Source organism: Rhinatrema bivittatum, chromosome 8, assembly GCF_901001135.1.
Source record: "Rhinatrema bivittatum chromosome 8, aRhiBiv1.1, whole genome shotgun sequence".
In the NCBI taxonomy this organism is placed as follows: Eukaryota; Metazoa; Chordata; class Amphibia; order Gymnophiona; family Rhinatrematidae; genus Rhinatrema; species Rhinatrema bivittatum.
Window position 1 is genome coordinate 22639373 of NC_042622.1, and position 19006 is coordinate 22658378.

At 47.9% G+C, this 19006-nt stretch overlaps 1 protein-coding gene and 1 long non-coding RNA gene across 2 annotated transcripts in view; one reads left to right on the plus strand and one right to left on the minus strand.

The window, feature by feature from the left end:
* RTF2 (replication termination factor 2) overlaps positions 1-1713 on the minus strand; it is a 52753-nt gene extending 51040 nt beyond the window's left edge. Inside the window, exon 1 of the mRNA XM_029610793.1 lies at positions 1552-1713. Within this exon, the coding sequence (XP_029466653.1) occupies positions 1552-1620 (69 nt within the window). The 5' untranslated portion in view covers positions 1621-1713. The remainder of the gene's footprint in view (positions 1-1551) is intronic.
* LOC115096336 overlaps positions 1638-19006 on the plus strand; it is a 128799-nt gene continuing 111430 nt past the window's right edge. Inside the window, exon 1 of the long non-coding RNA XR_003858040.1 lies at positions 1638-1766. This is a non-coding gene — a long non-coding RNA (uncharacterized LOC115096336). The remainder of the gene's footprint in view (positions 1767-19006) is intronic.

The window sequence follows — 19006 nt, forward strand, 5'->3', positions numbered from 1 at the left end:
TTCAGTGTGCTGCGGCAGTCAAAAAAGCAAACAGAATGTTGGGAATTATTAGAAAGGGAATGGTGAATAAAACGGAAAATGTCATAATTCCTGTGTATCGCTCCATGGTGAGACTGCACCTTGAATACTGTGTACAATTCTGGTCGCCACATCTCAAAAAAGATATAATTGCAATGGAGAAGGTTCAGAGAAGGGCTACCAAAATGATAAGGGGAATGGAACAGCTCCCCTATGAGGAAAGACTAAAGAGGTTAGGACTTTTCAGCTTGGAGAAGAGACAGCTGAGGGGGGATATGATAGAGATGTTTAAAATTATGAGAGGTCTAGAACGGGTAGATGTGAATCGGTTATTTACTCTTTCGGATAGTAGAAAGACTAGGGGGCACTCCATGAAGTTAGCATGGGGCACATTTAAAACTAATCGGAGAAAGTTCTTTTTTACTCAAATCACAATTGAACTCTGGAATTTGTTGCCAGAGGATGTGGTTAGTGCAGTTAGTATAGCTGTGTTTAAAAAAGGATTGGATAAGTTCTTGGAGGAGAAGTCCATTACCTGCTATTAAGTTCACTTAGAGAATAGCCACTGCCATTAGCAATGGTAACATGGAATAGACTTAGTTTTTGGGTACTTGCCAGGTTCTTATGGCCTGGATTGGCCACTGTTGGAAACAGGATGCTGGGCTTGATGGACCCTTGGTCTGACCCAGTATGGGATTTTCTTATGTTCTTACTGTATATGGCTACTAGCAGTTTAGAAATGATAAATATAGTCTGTCCAGCTTTATACCCCACACACACCACTTGAAAAACCTTACTCTCTAGCCATTAATCTTATGGACAATTCTTAGCATCTCTGCATACTGAGCCCTGGCAGCAGAGGAAGCTGATGTGGTGTGAAACACTGCTTTCCCGAGCAAATGGGCTCGGGAAGAAGGACTGAGGATCCAATGGAGGGGAAGAGGGGGAAAAGGAGAAAAGTCCGGAGAATCTGGTTCCACTCTAATTGGAGACAAAATTCCCTGGACAAGAAGCAGCCAAGGATACTGGCCGCAAATCGTCACTAGGTCAGAAATCCAGGACTGGCCTAAAATCCCCCCTCCTTGAACCGGGTTACCCGGCATCACTACTTTTCCTGAAAAGCTGTGGCTATCCGCAGTGCATTAACCTTCTTTTTAGCAGTGACTTCAACAAACATTCAAAGGAAGGGCCGGAGGCTTCACTGGATCCGCAGAGGAATCATTAAAAGACGTTACAGCACCAGAGCTTTGGAAACGCAGAAGGCCGCCAATGAAAGCAATCGGAACCTCCACAAGTTCCCAAACTAGGGGGAGGCAGGGCAGGGCCGGCCAGGTTCGTTTTAACTCGCCTCGAGCGGCACTCTGACTCGTGCTACCGCAACAAAGTACAGAAGAACGACAGGTACCGAAATGCAAAGGGTCGCGGTGCAAACTCCGCCCCCTCCTTCCTTCCACAGGACGTCGTCTGACGGATATCTCCCGTCCCGCCGGGCGCCGCCGACCCGCCGGAAGTGCGGAAGGACGGCACACTCACCTTTTCCACCTTCTTGGGCCCTTTCACCAGCTCGTGCCGCTTCGGGATGGTCCCGCCATCGCAGCCCATTTCGACGTCGTCGTAGCCGTTGTCGCCCACTGCCGAAACGAGCTCCGAATACCGCACGCACTCACGCTTCCGTTTTCCGAAACGTCACCGCGTCCGTGATGTCATCAGCCGACGCCGGCTTTCTCCCGGCAGATACACAACAAAAGGTATGCCGTTGGGGGGGGGGGGTCGCCCCATGATGACGTTGGGCTGTGCAATGTTAGCGTCTGTTGTCAGGGCTGGAGGAGGCGAGAAGCGTTTGGTGTTAAACTTTGAGCACGTTAGGTTTGCTGTGTTTTTTATATAATTAAGCCTGTCTTCTCAATTGCATATAAACAGACTTTAGGAACTTACCAATTCCTCAGTATGCCACCCACCTACAGCAGCACTTTAATTATTGGCCATCCCACAATTGCTCCTGGAATAGAGCTGCCACCTCACCCCGGTTCAACCGAGCAGGCCGATCTAATCTTCATTTTTCCTCATTGCATGCTTGAAGTGTTTTGTTTTTTTTTACCCCTTAGGGATATCAATAGAAGGATCACTACAATAGACCCATTGATGTAATAGGATAAATTTCAGATCTGGATTCAGCCTGGATATGGTGACAACTCTACCCTGAATGATGATGAATTTAATTCTGCAGTGATTCAGCAGGCTGATAGAAAATGTTCCAGTCGCAGGTGGTTAACCACTACTAAATTATGAAGTTACTGATTCACTTTGGAAGCTGGGCTTGATGGAACTTTGGTCTGAACCAGTATGGCAAATTGTATGTACTGATGTATCAAGGCCCTGAAAGTCTCCAGAGCTTTCTTTTAATGGCAGCTCTTCAAGAAAGGGAGAGGATCACTGTGAAGTCCTTCAAGGGTCCATTAGAGTCAGTATCCTGTTTCCAAAAGTGGCCAATCCATATAAAAAGCACTTGGCAGGATCCCAAATAGTAGATAGACTTCATGCTGCTTATACCCAGGGATAAGCAGTGGCTTTGCCCAAGTCTACCTGATTAATAACTATTTATGAACCTTTCCTCCAAGAGCTTATCCAAATTTTTTTTAAACCAGCTACGCTAACTGCTTTTACCATATTCTCTGATAATGAACTCCAGGAGATCTTAATTGTGCATTGAATGAAAAAATGTTCTCCAATTTGCTTTAAATTTGCGACATACTAATTTCAAGGAGTATCTGCTAGTCATTTTGTTGTCTGACAGAATAAACAACTGATTCCTGTTCATACTCCAGATCAGTCCAGACAAGTGGGTTTTGCATCCCTACCAGCAGATGGAGGCAGAGAATAAAAAGGATTTCATGAAGGCTCCCTGAGGTGTTAGGTTCCTTCCTGGGCCATCCATCAGGTTGAGCAGGGGGTTGGATATCCCTGTATTGGCTCGGCCTTTAGCATCCAGAGGGGCCTGACAACCAGGGGTCCTGGTTCTCTTGCCCCTTATGAGGCCTCTCCCTCCCCCTGTCAGCAGCAGCAGTCAGAATTCAGAAGCAGGGAAGTATTCTCTTTTATTGTGCCAAAGGCTCTATCCTTTAAAAAAAAAAAAAAAAAAAAAAAGGAAGAAGCGAGGGACAAAGCAGGGCTGTTTGTGAGACTGCATCCGTGCAACAGTGCCAAAATTGGGAGTAAGAGAGGGAGTCTACAACTCGGCAGGAGCAATAGAGAGGTCATTTTGAAGTTGAGGCGGTGTGTTTTTGGGTGGCGGCGGCAGTGGGGCTGTGAGTGCAGCATTGTTTGGTGGGCCGGCCACGGCATGTGCAGCAGTAATGGTGCCTCCCGCTGAGCGCGGAAAAGTTTACAAGGCCTGCAGAATGAGGCAATCATGCCTCAGTGCACTTCCTTACGTACTGGCTTTGGGTCCAGGGAAGAGGGAACCTCCTCAGAGATCCTGGGCAGCAGACGCTTGACTCACTTGAAAGGGCCTGAACCAGAGACCTCAGTGGGACCTGAGGAGCCAGCGGTCATGTTAGCTGCACGTGGGAGGAAACAAGCAGAGGCAAAGGAGCCTAGAGATTCCCTTCCGTGGTTGTCGCCAATGTGTCAGGACACTGGAGAGGACCAGGAAGAGGCAGGGCAACCACACGAGGACACTGGGGATGATTCGGATGAGGAATTTTCCACAGATTTTATTCTTCTGCTCCACAAAGCCTATCTTGTGAAACGTGGAGCTCAGAAGTCCCAACGTTCAGCGAAGAAACCTTGAGCATTGGCGCAGGCAAGGTCAGGAGGGCTTATTTACCTCCTAGGGCTTGGACATTATCGGCTTGGGGTGAGGACACCTCGGGGGAGTCAGATGGTGCAGACAATCAATGGGAGGATGTGGAAGAGATTCCTGGGGATGATCTGGAAGAGGATCCTTTGGTCGTAACTGCGGATGGAGTGCCGGATGCCGATAAGGGATTGACAGACCCAGAGAAGGTTCTGGTCACTGAGAGGGATGACTCTAGGATGGTCAGATTATTCCATAAAGAGGAAGTATATTCTTTCATTCCCCAAGTGCTTAATGAGCTGGAAAGCCTCTGACAATAAAGGAGTGGATCTGGCCCTAGATGGGCTGCAGGGTCCGCCAAAGATGTTCCTTTTGCCAAAGAAGGTAAAGAAGTTGGTGGTCTGGGAGTGGGATGTTCCTGAGACAGGCCTTAAGGTAACCAGGATTATGGCTAAGTTGTACCCTTTGCCGGAGGAGACCTTGGAGCTTTTGAGGTTCCCAAAGGTGGCTGCAGTGGTATCTGCGGTGACCAAGAAGACGACCATCCCCGTGGCAGGATTGGCCGCGCTGAAGGAAGTCCAAGACTGGAAGTTGGAGATTCAATTAAAAAGGATGTTTGAGCAGTAGTCTGTGGTACCCTGATGCAGTGCGCCTGTTTGCGTTGTGTGCAGAAGGCACAAGAGAAATAACCTGGTGTGGCAGCCAATTCTAAGCAGGCAGCCAGCGGCGAAAAAATAAAACCGACAAATCTCAGCATGCAGGAAACAGCTCTCACAAAGCAGCCCAAACTTTAAAAGCTGCTCCATCACAATTGCAGTTAACAAGGGTAACTACACAGCTCAGTTGGAAGTGTGGGTGGCCTATGTGGCGGATGCGCTGTACGACTTGGTCAGGACGTCCACTAGGAATATGGTTTCCTCGGTGGCAGCTCAGAGATTCTTCTGGTTGCGCAATTGTCTGCGGTTGTGTGGTCTAAGTCACAGCTGTGTAATCTCCCCTTCAATGGGAAGCTGTTGATGAAGCATTTGGGGGAGTCCAAAGGGAATAAATTGCCCGAGGATAAGAAAACCAGCAAGAAGACTTTCCTATCACGATCTTGTTTTCGGGATTTGAGATTTCACTCCAACAGAGGTTCTTCATCTTCAGGACAGAAGCAAGGCTCGGGAAAACAGCAGTTCTTTCGAGGGACACGTAGACCTTCTTGAGATAGTTCTGACCAGTGGGCCGGATGGAGTAAAGCTTCCCAATGACTACAGGCTGGGCCACTCTTCCTTGGAAGTCGTCAGGGGGAGACTAGCCCTTTTTTTTTTTTTTTTTTTTTTTACAAAGAGTGGATCTAGATTACATCGGACCAATGGGTTGTAGAGGTGATAAGAGACTGTTTGATTACTTTGTGGTTCCCAAGAAGGAGGGCACCTTTCGGCCCATTCTCGATCTGCAGAAGGTCAATGCAATACTGCAGGTACCACATTTTTGTATGGAGACGCTGCGGACAGTAATAGCAGCAGTTTGCAAAGGGGAGTTTTTGGAGTCGGATTTAATGGAAGCCTATCTGCATATGCTGATTTGTTAAAATCATTAGAAGTTTCCGTGATTCATTGTGTTACGGGGGAGCATTTTCAATTTTGTGCTGTGCCCTGCCCTTTGGCTTGGCAACTGTGCTACAGACTTTTACAAAGCTGATGGTTGTGGTGGTAGTGGCACTCCAGGAAGAAAGGGAGTTTGGTTCACCTGTACCTGGATGACTGGCTCATCTGAGCGAAGTCGGAGTTGGACTGTCAGCACTCAATTAGATGGGTCTTGGAATTGTTTCAGTCTCTGGGCTGGCTGGTGAACCTGGTGAAGAGTCACCTGGAGCCGTCCCAGTCGTTGGAATATCTGGGAGTGTGGTCTGACACCCGAGTAGGCAAGGTTTTTCTGACTTCGAAGAGGGTGACCAAGCTGCAGTGGCAAATGCAGCTGCTGCTCCGGCTTTTGGTGTCCAGGGTCTGGAATTATTTGCAGGACCTGGGTTCTATGGCTTCTATGCTGGAGTTAGCTCCATGGGCATTTGCTCACAAGTGGCCTCTACAGAGGGTGCTTTTGTCTCTTTAGAACCCGCAGTCAGAGGAATTTCAGCTTCCTTTGCTGCTTTGTGGGATTTCTGGTCCATTCTCTTGTGCTGGCTGTTGCATCCCAATTTGGAGAGAGGGGTGGAACTGGAAATCTCAGACTGGGTGGTAGTGACCATGGATGCCAACCTCAAAGGTTGGAGGGCTATGTGTCAAGGATGGGCAGCCCAAGGTCAGTGGTTGATCAAGGAAACGTTCTGGTCGATCAATCGTTTGGAAGCAAGGGCAGTTCACAGGGCATTGGTAACCTTCTTTCCGCAAGTTCAAGGTTGAAGTGTGGGTTTTCTCAGACAATGTAACAACAGTGATGTATATCAATCGTAAGGGTGGAACCAAGAGTTTTTGGGTGGCTCAGAAAGCTCAAGAACTTTTTGTCTGGATGGAAAAGCATCTAGCAGGCTTGGCAGCGTCTCACATTACTGGAGTGGACAATGATTAGGCAGATTATCTCAGCAGGCAGCAGCTGGATCTGGAGGAGTGGAATTGTCAGCGGAGGCCTTTGCCATTATTCAAGCCAGGTGGAGCAGTCCCCAGCTGGATCTCATGGCATCGTGGGAGAATACCAAGGTGGAGAGGTTCTTCAGCTGCAAGAGAGAGATAAGTTCTGAAGGAATCGACACACTGGTTCAACTTTGGACAACAAGGCTTCTGCTGTATGTGTGTGCTCCGTGGTCTCTCATAGGACGTGTGTTGTGTCGCATAAAATGTCATCCAGGAAGGGTGATTCTCGAGGCGCCAGAGTGACCATGCCATCCATGGTTTGCGGGTCTGGTTTATCTCGTGATAAATGGTCCCATCCAGTTGGCTCATTTGTGAGGGTTGCTGCATCAAGGGCCTATCTTTTCAGATCGGGCGGATCACTTTTGTCTCATGGCTTGGCTTTTGAGAGATGGCATTTGCGTTTAAAAGGGTATTCGGAGCCAGTCATTGCTACTTTGGTTACATTCGAGTGTGGAAGGATTTTGAGTCATGGTGTATGGAGGAAGGTTTAGAGCCTTTCTGATTGAATGTTTCTCAGGTCTTGGCCTTTTTGCAAAGGGGATTGATAAAGGGATTGGCATACAATTCACTCTGAGTGCAAGTGGCAGCTTTAGGATGTCTTCGAGGTAGCTGCAGGGGAAAACCGTTGGGCTCTCATCTGGATGTCATCCTTTTTCTGAAGGGAGCGAAACATTTGTGCCTCCTGGTCAGGAAAATGTTCCCATTGTGGAACCTTAATTTAGTACTTTGGGTTCTTTGTGGATCTCCCTTTGAGCCATTGAGAAAGGCGTCGTTAAAGGATCTCAACTTGAAAGTCGTTTTCTTGGTAGCGATTTTGTTTGGCCAGGCGAATTTCGAAGCTTCAAGCCTTGTCATGAAGGGATCCCTTCTTGCAAATTTCGGACGACGGCGTATTGTTGCGTACGGTGCCATCCTTTTTACTGAAGGTGGTTTCCGCCTTTCATCTTAATCAGATGGTGGAGCTGCTGGCTTTTCCACGCTTGACATCAGATACTCCGCATGCCAAGGAGCTGCATTTGTTGGATGTTTCTCGATTTCTGTTGCGTTAAGGTCATTAACACTTTTTGATGTTCAAATCATCTGTTTGCTTTGTTCAGTGGAGCAAAGAAGGGAAGAAAGGCTTTCAAGGGCACGATTGCTCGATGGATAAGGAAGCAATTTTTTCGGCCTGTCTCTGTAAGGGTCAAACTGTTCCAGAGGGGTTGCGTGGACATTCTATCAGGGCACAGGCAGCCTTCTGGGCAGTGTGTCACTTGGTATCGCTGCAGGTGATTTGTTGGGTGGCAACTTGGTCTTCGTTGTATACTTTCACCAAACATTATAGATTGGATATTCAGTGTCTAGAGGAGACTATGTTTGGAGAAAGTGTTGCGCGCAGGTCTTTCAGGTTCCTACCTAGTGTAGGGGAGCTTGGGTACATCCCACTTGTCTGGACTGATCTGGGATATGAACAGGAAATGAAAATTGGTTCTTCCTACTAATTTTCGTTCCTGGAATACTATAGATCAGTCCAGAAGCCCAGCCCCTTTTCAAAAGACCTTCCTTGCTGCTGATTGCTGATAATGCAGAACTTAATTTATGGTTGAAAGTTTTTTCATTATCCTCTTTTGAGGTGAAGGCTTAAGTTAAAGGGGTTAAAGGGGTGGCATTGTTTGTCGAGCATAAGGATCTTGGCTTGAGTACAGGTCAATACTGAGGAACTGCAGGTGGCACTCTTGGTTACGTAGCAGTGCCTGAAAAGTGTTTTTTCTCTGCCTCCATCTGCTGATAGGGCTGCAAAACCCACATGTCTGGATTAATCTGTGGTATTCCAGGAATGAAAATTAGCAGGTAAGAACCAATTTTCATTCCACATTTACCTATTCCACTCCACTCATGATTTTATAGATCTCTCTCATATCTCCACTCAGCTGTTTCTTCTCCAAGCTGAAGAGCCCTAACCTCTTTAGCCTTTCCTCATATGGGAGACATTCCTTGCCCTTTATCATTGTGGTCACCCTTCACTTAACCTTTTCTTCCGCTATATCTTTATTGAAATGTGGCAACCAGAACTGCATATAGTATTTATTCCTTCCAGTCAATCATCCAGTCCCTTTCTAGGAAGCATGGCCTGAGCCCTGATGGGGATAGGACAGACAGAAGTATAGAACATGGATCCTGCACAATAACTTTTTATCAGTAAGTTTTTTTGGGGGGGGGGATTTCACAGAGAGGATTTAGTAGATTGAGGTTTGAATACTCATTCAAATATAACCCACTTTTAGAGAGTGTATTTAACCAACATGTTTTATAAGTCAATGGGAAGCACTTGCAAATCTTTCTCATAGTAGCACAGTAAATGACAGCATATAAAGACTAAAATGATCCATTAATTTGGCCCAGTTGAGATTCACCCTTATAAAGATGCATATAAAATTGCCAAAAGCACAACCCAACACCAGTAATCCAGTGGGAGCACTGAGAAGAAAGGATCATCTTGCTGGTGGCTGAAGAGGATCAGAATTATTGTTTTGGGAAATTAGAGAACTGAAAAAGTTTGGGAGAGAGGTATACTATTGGGGTATATACTTTAGTGTATGAGTGTTAAAAAAGGCAAGCCAAAAGGTAGGTAAAGGCTTAGAGTTTGTGTTTGTAATAAAAAGCTAGCCAAAAGGTAGGAAAAAGCTTAGAGTTTGTGTGTTTCTTTCCCTCCCTCTCTCACCCACCTCTAGCTCATCCTTTGATTTATAGGCAGGAGACACTTTCATATTAAAAATCAATCAGCCTTTTATCTAAAACACAAGATTGCACTTGGTCTTCTCAAGATTTTAATTATCTCGTTACAGGTTACTACCAGATATAGTGAATATATCAAATTTAAGAGACTCTTATTTACACACTCCTACTTCCTTATCAACCTAAATTTAACTAAGAACTTAAATTTAAGATGAAAGCAGCAATCCAGCAGCAAGAGGAAGGCCTTCCAGTCTTCTGCATCGAATGTCACATGTATGATTTTTTACCCCCAATCCGATCTCTGGAGCCTAGAGTGGCAGACCTGGAGGAGCTGAGACAGAGAGGTTTATAGATGAGACTTTCAGGGACATAGTAGTCAAGTCCCAACTCCAGTCTGGCAGCTCTGGAATTGCCTTGGAGGAGGATGGTTTCCTGGTATCAACCTGGTACAACAGGACATGATCTTGTCGCAAGGATCTGCCCTCCAGGTGATGCATTTTCCTCTCTCATCGAGGGTATATTGCTCTGGACCGGATGGTATACATCCTAGGTTTCTGAAAGAACTCAAAAATTACATTTTAGACCTATTATGAGTAATTTGTAACCTGTCATTAAAATCATCTATTGCACCTGAAGACTGGAAGGCGGCCAATGAAATCCTGATATATAAAAAGGGCTCCAGGGTCAATCCAAAAAAACTATAGACTGGTAAGCCTGACTTCAGTGCCAGGAAAAATCGTGAAAACTATTATAAAGAATAAAATCACAGAACATATAGATAGACATGATTTAATGGGACACAGCCAGCATGGATTTACCCAAGGGAAATCTTGCCTCACAAATCTGCTACATTTTTTTGAAGGAGTAAATAAACATGTGGATAAAGGTGAACCAGTAGATGTGGTGTATTTGGATTTTCAGAAGGCGTTTGACAAAGTCCTCATGAAAGGCTTCTAAGAAAACTAAAAAGTCATGGGATAGAAGTCCTTTTGTGTACTGCAAAATGGTTAAAAGACAGGAAACGGAGAGTAGGATTAAATGGTCTGTTTTCACATTGGAAAAAGGTAAACAGTGGAGTGTCTCGGGGATCTGTACTTGGATTGGTGCTTTTTAATATATAAATGATCTGGAACGGAATAGGATGAGTTAAGTGATAAAATCTGCAGATGATGCAAAATTATTCAGATTAGTTAAATCACAAATGGATTGTGCAGGAGGACCTTGCAAGACTAGAAGATCGTGCATCCATATGGCAGATGAAATACAATGTGGAAAAGTGCAAGTTGATGCATATAGGGAAAAATAACCCATGCTGTAGTTACATGATGTTAGGTTCCATATTAGGAGCTACCACCCAGGAAAAAGATCTGGGCATCATAGTGGATATTACATTGAAATCAGCTCAGTGTGCTGAGGTAGTCAAAAAAGCAAACAGAATGTTAGGAGTTATTAGTAAGGGAATGGCAAATAAAATGGAGGATGTCATAATGCCTCTGTATCGCTCAATGGTTAGACCTCACCTTGAATACTGTGTGAAGTTCTGCTTGATACATCTCAAAAAAGATATAGTTGCACTGGAGAAAGTACGGAGAAGGGGAATGATAAAGGGGATGGAATGGCTCCTGTATGAGGGAAGGCTAAAAAAGTTGGGCTGTTCAGCTTGGAGAAGAGACGGCTGAGGGAGGATATCACAGAGGTCTACAAAATCATGAGAGGACTTGAATGGGTAAATATGAAATTGTTATTTACTCTTTAGGATAATACAAGGACTAGGGGGCACTACATGAAGTTAGCAAGTAGCACATTTTAAACAAATCAGAGAAAATTATTTTTCACCACACAAGATCTGGAGGAATTCATTGCCAGAGGATGTGCTTAAGGCAGCTAGTGTAGCTGGGTTTAAAAAAGGTTTGGATAAGTTCCTGTAGAAGTCCATAAACTGCTATTAATCAGTAGGGAATAGCCACTGCTTGTTGCCAGCATTAGTAGCTTGAGATCTATTTAATGTTTGGGTACTTGTGACTTGCATTGGCCACTGATGGAGACAGGATACTGGGCTTGATGGACCCAGTATTATGTTCTCATGTAATCCCCTGAGGTCTTCCACTTCCACTCTCATATCAGTTCCAAGCATGACCAAAGTCCATGATAGTATTGGCCTCCCCCATGCCTTCCTGGAGCTCTGAAGCAATCGTACCACTGCTATGTTGAGTTGTTTCTGCTGCTCCATGCAGGATACCCAAGGGTGCTTCATTTTCCTTCTCTTGCCACTTTGGATCCCCTGTCCTTATCCCACGTTTTACCATTTTTGTCTCTACATCCTTCACCCTTTCTATGGAAACAATATTTCCTGATGTTCCTAAGATTAGATGGAAGGGTATGTTTTGCTGGGCCTCACCGTATTCTGGACATATAAGGAAGGAAAACCTTTTTGGCCCATCGCCATACTTTATTGCGATCACAGCATGGCGTGTGCACATGCCTTAATGGAAAATTATTATTAGTGTCAGATGTGTTAAGGAAAATTATGTCTGATGTCTGCTTTCAAGTAGCATTAACTTGATTGTGCCCTGAAGCAGAGTGAACAGGAAGTTTATCCTGGGCCTTGGATCACATTAGACAGAAGAATATGTTTTGCTGGTCCTTGCATTAGCCTGGGCTTATAAGGAAGGAAGACATCTCTGGCCCGTTGCCATCATGGAAAATGTAAGAAGCAACCTAGGAAGAGATCTGGCTTGCGGGTGCTGTGATTTGGCAATCGCAGCTTCTGCTCGCAAAATAAAATTCTCTCAGGGGAAAAACAAAGGGGGAGTCAGAGAATGGACAAGTTTCAGCTTGTGGGTGCTAAACTTTGGAATAACATCTGGAGAGGTATGTGAAAAGCAGAAGCCGATAAAATGGTTTCTTTTTCCGAAGGTGCTATAAGCCAGGAGATGGATTATCAAGTAGGCACTGAGTGGATAAGATAACCGGCTGCTTTTAATCGTTAGCTTTACAGGAATTTTCAGCCGAACCTGACGGACCAGGTTTTCAAATGAAAACATGACCATATATGCCCACATAAAACCTATTCTATCTTGGCTGCAGTGGCTACCAACAGAGAGCAGGATCAAGCTTGAAAACACTCTCAGGCTGATGCCCCTTTCCGCCTGCACTTGAATGCCCATTTTCTGTGCGCAAAGCTTACTGCTGGTGCAGCAAGGAGAAAACGTGCATTCCTGAACAGGAGTGCTGCTTAGCGCCCTCGCATGGAAATCCCAGGCAAATAAGGGCCTTAAGCAGTACTCCCCGACGCAGAGAGACTGCATTTGGCCAGTGCACATTTTTATAGCACTGGAAATCTAATTCTAGGGCAGAGCTGGTTTCCAGCGCTATTGCGCCGGCACTTAAAACTCCTTTAAAAAAACAAAAAAGGGAAAAATAGTGAAAAGATTCCAGAATATTATCTGGGTAAGTGGCGATGGCCTGTCGAGGATGCCTTCTGTCCACCCCCACTTCCTGAGTTAAGTCGTGTGTAACTACAGTATGTGCTTTTTTAAAACTCCTGGTGCATTAGCATAGCATTCGCTTACTACATCAGAAGTTAAGAAGAAATTAATCTGGAGGTGAAAAATGTGCACTGAAAACCAGCATAGAGTTTCTTCACACCCAGATTACTTTATTGGTCTCTCTGCTTCGTCTACAAGTGCATGAACAAACAGGCCCCAGAATATCTCTCCTAACTCCTCCCTCAAATCTTCCCAGCTGGCGCTACTTTCCATCCCACCTCTGGCTCCTGCTAGACTGTCCTGCCACTAGGCTTCAGGCCTTCAGTTGTTACACACCAAAGATCTGCAACATGCTTCCATTATCCCTATGCTTGGAGCCCAGCTCCCTCATCTTCAGGAAAAATCTTAAAGCATGGCTTTTTAACCAAGAATATCCTACAGAGACTTCCTGTCCAACAACCCAGTTACCACAAAAGTACTCCTAGTGTTCCTATTTCTACAGCAACAACAAAGTAACCTAGCTATGAATCTGTCTTTAAATATATGGATGCTCAACCAATATTGTCTGTTGATCTAATACTATTGTAACCTACTTTAAATTGATTGTAATCCACTTTGAGACCATTTATGGTTAAAAAGTGAAATATCAAATGGCTTCTGTTGGAAACAGGATGCTGGGCTTGATGGACCCTTGGTCTGACCCAGCATGGCAATTTCTTATCAGCTCGATCCAGTATCGTCCGCTCGAGGATTGCCCGTCTGTAACGTGCTCGTAGCGCACAATTCGGGCGCGCAAGGCAGTTCAGCGATACAGTCTCCAGTTTCACGGGTCCGTATCGCTTCTGAAAACAGACGCATAACCCTTTCCGCACCCGGCATGTAAATGAACGAAAAAGCTGTATAATGAAGGAATTAGTTATTCCCCTGCGATACTGTAACGGGCGCTGATATTATCTCCTCCCTAACCCGCTGTTCTGCCGCGGCCTTAACCTGCTAGTTTACCGCCTCCCCCTAGTAGGAGTTAGTGTAGTGTAGTGTAGGGTAAAAACATTGCTTACCGGCCCTGGTCCCGTCCGGTCTCCTGCAGCCCCGTCCGGACCGGACGGGGCTGCAGGAGACCGGACGGGACCAGGGCAAAAAAAAACAAACGAAAAAGTAGCAAGGCTCAGGCCTGCTATGGTAAGTGTAAAAAGTGTAAAAAACAAAAAACCTGTGTGTTATATAAAAAAATAAAACAATTTTAAATACCTGTCGGAGGGCCGTGGGTCCAGGCGGCCGGTGGGCGGCGGGCAGCCATCAGCGGCATCCGGTAGTCCCTTCTCCCTTCCTCCCTCCCTCCCCTGCCTGGATGAGCGCCAAAATCGCACGGGCGGGTCGGCAGCGGGGGGGGGGGGGGGGGCGGCAGCAGGATCCGGGAGCGGCGGGTAGGCAGCAGCGGGTCCAGGGGGGCAGGGGCAGCGGCAGCGGGGGGGGGGGGGGGGGGGGGGGGGCGGCAGCAGGATCTGGGAGCGGCGGGTAGGCAGCAGCGGGGTCCGGGGGTGGCAGCGAGATCCGGGGAGCCAGCAGCGGCAGCATGTTCGATCGCGCAGGCAGGTAGGTGGCAAAGTAAAGATGGCCGCCTGCACGGGAAAATCGTGCAATTGGCCGCTGAAGACGTGACATCACGACGTTTGGCGTCACGGGGTGTGACGTCACGTCTTCAGCGGCCAATTGCACGATTTTCCCGTGCAGGCGGCCATCTTTACTTTGCCACCTACCTGCCTGCGCGATCGAACATGCTGCCGCTGCTGGCTCCCCGGATCTCGCTGCCACCCCCGGACCCCGCTGCTGCCTACCCGCCGCTCCCGGATCCTGCTGCCGCCCCCCCCCCCGCTGCTGCCCCCCCCCCCCCTGCCGCTGCCCCTGCCCCCCCGGACCCCGCTGCTGCCTACCCGCCGCTCCCGGATCCTGCTGCCGCCCCCCCCCCCCCCCCCCAGCTGCCGACCCGCCCGTGCGATTTTGGCGCTCATCCAGGCAGGGGAGGGAGGGAGGAAGGGAGAAGGGACTACCAGATGCCGCTGATGGCTGCCCGCCGCCCACCGGCCGCCTGGACCCACGGCCCTCCGACAGGTATTTAAAATTGTTTTATTTTTTTATATAACACACAGGTATTTTTGTTTTTTACACTTTTTAAACTTTTTTACACTTCCTGGTACCTGTCATTTCAAATGTCATTTGAAATGACAGGTACCAGCGCACCCAGGTTACTGTATAGGCGCTGTTACAGCGCCTATACAGTAAAATGGGTTGCGCGGGCATAACCCTTCCCTAACGCTTCACAGCCGCGGCATGCATTTGCATGCGATTAGAGGAGAGTATCGGGGAGTTAGTGAAGAGAACTGTGCTTGCGGGGAGGAAGGGTGCGCCTGACACTACCTCACTGTTTTTACCGCGGCCTTACTGGATCGAGCCGTATGTTCTTAATAAATCTAGCCATACACAGATATATGTATGGCAGGCGTTGTCCACCCAAATCGACGCTAACTGGCTAAGTCATAAGCTAGCCCCAGGAACATTCCTGCAGCTGCCCCTTTTTTCGAGTGGCTAAATATACTTACCTTGTGAATGTTTTAAGTTTAACCGGTCACTAGGGGAAAAAGTTTAAAAGCAAGGGGGTTTAACTGGCTAACACACAAAAGTTAGCTAATTAAACCGTTGAAAATCCACTCCTCGGTGAAAAAGATTCCTGCTCTATGGGCTGGAGAAAGCTGTGCCGTATCGTGCAAGATACATGCGTTCTAGGGCAGGGTCTGCCTTCTCTGTTAGGATCATGGACCCTTGGGCCGGCTGGGACGGCAGGTGTCGTGCTGTGGAACCCCACAGTGGGCATCGCAGCTGGGAGGCAGCGCTGAGGAGAGACTTCGAAGAGGGCTTCACCACTGGAAGCCCGAGGTCCCCCCAGGAGGAGCCCGTAGGGACCCAGGCCTCTTGGTCTTAGATGGATCCTATGCGACCAAGGTTCAGAAGAGCAGCCTGCCGAGGTATCTGACGATGAGACGCCCAGGAGGTCAGGAGAGACTTCACCCTTGGAAGCCCGCGGTCCCCCCGGGAGGAGCCGTGAGGACCCGAGCTGCAGGGGCTTAGGAGAAATCTCTAGGCGGGTGAAGAAGAAGTACCTGCGGCAGTGGAGAGAGACGAAGCCGAAGTCCAGAACAAGCCCAGGTCGGGAGCCAGAAGTCAGACGTCGAATGCAAAAACCAGGGATGGAAGCTGAAGCCGGAGTCGCAGAACGAAGCAAGGTCAGGAGCCAGGAATCAGATGTCAGATACCAAAACCAGGTACGGAAGCTGGAGTCGAAGAACAAAGCAAGGTCAGGAGCCAGGAATCAGATGTCAGGAACAAGCAGGGACCGGGAAGCAGGAAGCACAACTAGCTACTCTGAAGAGTCAACCTCTTGCAAGGCGAGGGTTAGTTGTGACTGCCGGGTTTAAATAACCCGGCAGCATCTGACGTCATCAGGAGGTTGTCTTCAGTTTTCCCATGCTGGCCCCTTTAAATCTAGAGCCCCTGCGCGCGCGCGCCTAGGGGGCGGGGCCAGCAGCGGATCGTCGGCGGCGTCTCCCTCGCAGAGAGGACGCCACAGTAGGCCGCATCTCGGGCCTGGACGGCCGCATCTCGGGTGTGGACGGCCAGAGGGGGCTCCCGCGGCCGGGGCGGGCCACGTGATGAGTGGGGATCCCGGGGCACAGCCCGGGATCGCAACATTCTCAGCACCGTCCCAGCTGACCAAGCACCTTAGTGTGGTGGGAGGTTGCACAGCTGCATACTAAAGTGCTCTTACAACTTTAGGGTATAAGTGCCTGATGCTCCTGGTAGAATTACATTTTGCTACAGGTAGGCCCCCGCTAACTCTTATGGGGGAAAGGGAGGAGAGCCATGTGTTCTGTTTTTTCTAAAATAGGTTCATTAAAAAAAAATTAATCATATTTAATAAACTGAGCACCAATGTACAGCTGATGAGTCCTTGGCTTCATGCTCCTTGCCTCCTATTCATCGTAGCCCAGCCATAAGTTGAGTACCACTTCTGATATATCTGGTTAATGGTCAATGACTTGATGAGTAGGAGAAGAAGAGGAAGACTAATTGCCTAGCAGCCATTCTCATATCTCCTGGCAAAGTACATTTGAACTGCGCTGTTTTATACCGTTTACTTCCCTATTGCATTAAAAGTAGGGTTACCACGTCATCGCAGGTCAGCCAGGCAGGCTGGTCAAGAAATATATCAACCGTTGGGGATGTGCCAGGTACTTGTGACCCAGACTGGCTACTGTCCTAGGCAGAATGCTGGGCTCAGTGGACCTTGGCCTAACCCAACATGGCACTTCTTATGCTTGTAGCCCATTGAATGTATGGATATGTATTTCAGATATTCCTGTTGGGTTCCCTAAGAAAATCAGAACTATAAATCCACATTCAGTTGACCTAGTGCAGTGGTCGGGAACCTTTTTGGCTGAGAGAGCCATGAACGCCACATATTTTAAAATGTAATTCCGTGAGAGCCATACTAACTACAACCCCCCACCCTCCTGACTCCCCCAAGACCTACCAAATTAATTTACTACAACCCCCTACTCTCCTGATGCCCCCAAGACCTGCCAAATTAATTTACTACAACCCCCCATCCTCCTACCCCCCCCCCCCCAAGACCTGCCAAAAGTCCCTGGTGATCCAACAGGGGTCCAGGGCTCGCAGACAAATCTTTAATAAAAAAGTAAAAATCTAACAAAAACCCCCACCCTCCTGACGCCCCCCAAGACCTCCAAAATTAATTTACTACAACCACCCACCCTCCTATCGCCCCCCAAGACCTCCAAAATTAATTTACTACAACCCCCACCCTCCTGACCCCCCCAAGACCTGCCAAAAGTCCCTGGTGGTCCAGCGGGGGTCCGGGAGCGATCTCCTGGACTTGGGCTGTCGGCTGCAGTAGTCAAAATGGCACCGATGGCCCTTTGCCCTTACTATGTCACTGGGGTCGACCAATGGCGGCGGTAGCCCCTGTGACATAGTAAGGGCAAAAGGCCGTTGACGCCATTTTGATTACTGGCAGCCGACGGCCCTTTGCCCTTACTATGTCACAGGGGCTACCGCCGCCATTGGTCGACCCCAGTGACATAGTGAGGGAAAAGGGCCGTCGGCGCCATTTTGACTACTGGCAGCCAACAGCCCAAGTCCAGGAGATCGCTCCCGGACCCCCGCTGAACCACCAGGGACTTTTGGCAGGTCTTGGGGGGGTCAGGAGGGTGGGGGTTGTAGTAAATTAATTTTGGAGGTCTTGGGGGGCGTCAGGAGGGTGGAGGATTTTGTTAGATTTTTACTTTTTTATTAAAGATTTGTCTGCGAGCCAGATGCAGCCATCAAAAGAGCCATATCTGGCTCCCGAGCCATAGGTTCCTGACCCCTGACCTAGTGTGTCAACCCTAAATAAGTGTGATTTTCTTGCTTCCGGCAAAATTGATTTTTTTTTCCCATGAATAGGAGGCACTGTGACTCTCTGATTTGACCCAAAATGAGAGAGAGCTGATGAAATCCTTGCAGACTCTCTGGAATGAGGCTCCAACATCCTGTGGACCTTTTGCTCCACAGGAGAGAAGGAAGAACAGCTCTTGCTGGTGCCCTGGAAAGGCTGTAATGTTCCTCCAGTCCTCTGTGCTTAATGTAGTGTACTGTTCTCTTGCTGGATTTGACATTTAAATACATTTCTAGAAAGAAAGCTGACAAACTGTCAAACATCCTAACATACTTAGAATTTACTAATGTACTAGCAATGGGGGTGCAAAAGCAGTGATGTTTGGTACAATCATGGAGGATTCTTGGTGATGGAGACGCGAGGAGATGTTGCCATGCCAATCCCTGCCTCGGGAACTGGGAGGGAATCTGCCCTGCCCTCCAACAAAATCGTACCTATGGGAGTGAGGGGGGCACCAAGCCTTCTGTCTCCAGGAGGGGGAGGGTCATGAAGTTTCAAAATGTCACGCTGCCAGCATTATGTGGATCAAAATGGGCTTGGCACTCATACCAGAGGTCTGGGGGATAATCTGTACGTCGGATGTGCTTTGCAGCAGTAATCTGCCATCTCACATTCAGGCCGATACAGTACAGTGCGCTCCGATGGAGCGCACCGTTAGCCTGCTCTTGGACGCACGTTTTCCCTTACCCCTTATTCAGTAAGGGGAGGAAAACACGCGTCCAACCCGTGGCACCTAATAGCGCCCTCAACATGCAAATGCATGTTGATGGCCCTATTAGGTATGCGCGCGGGATACAGAAAGTAAAATGTGCAGCCAAGCCGCACATTTTACTTTCAGAAATTAGCGCCAACCCAAAGGTAGGCGCTA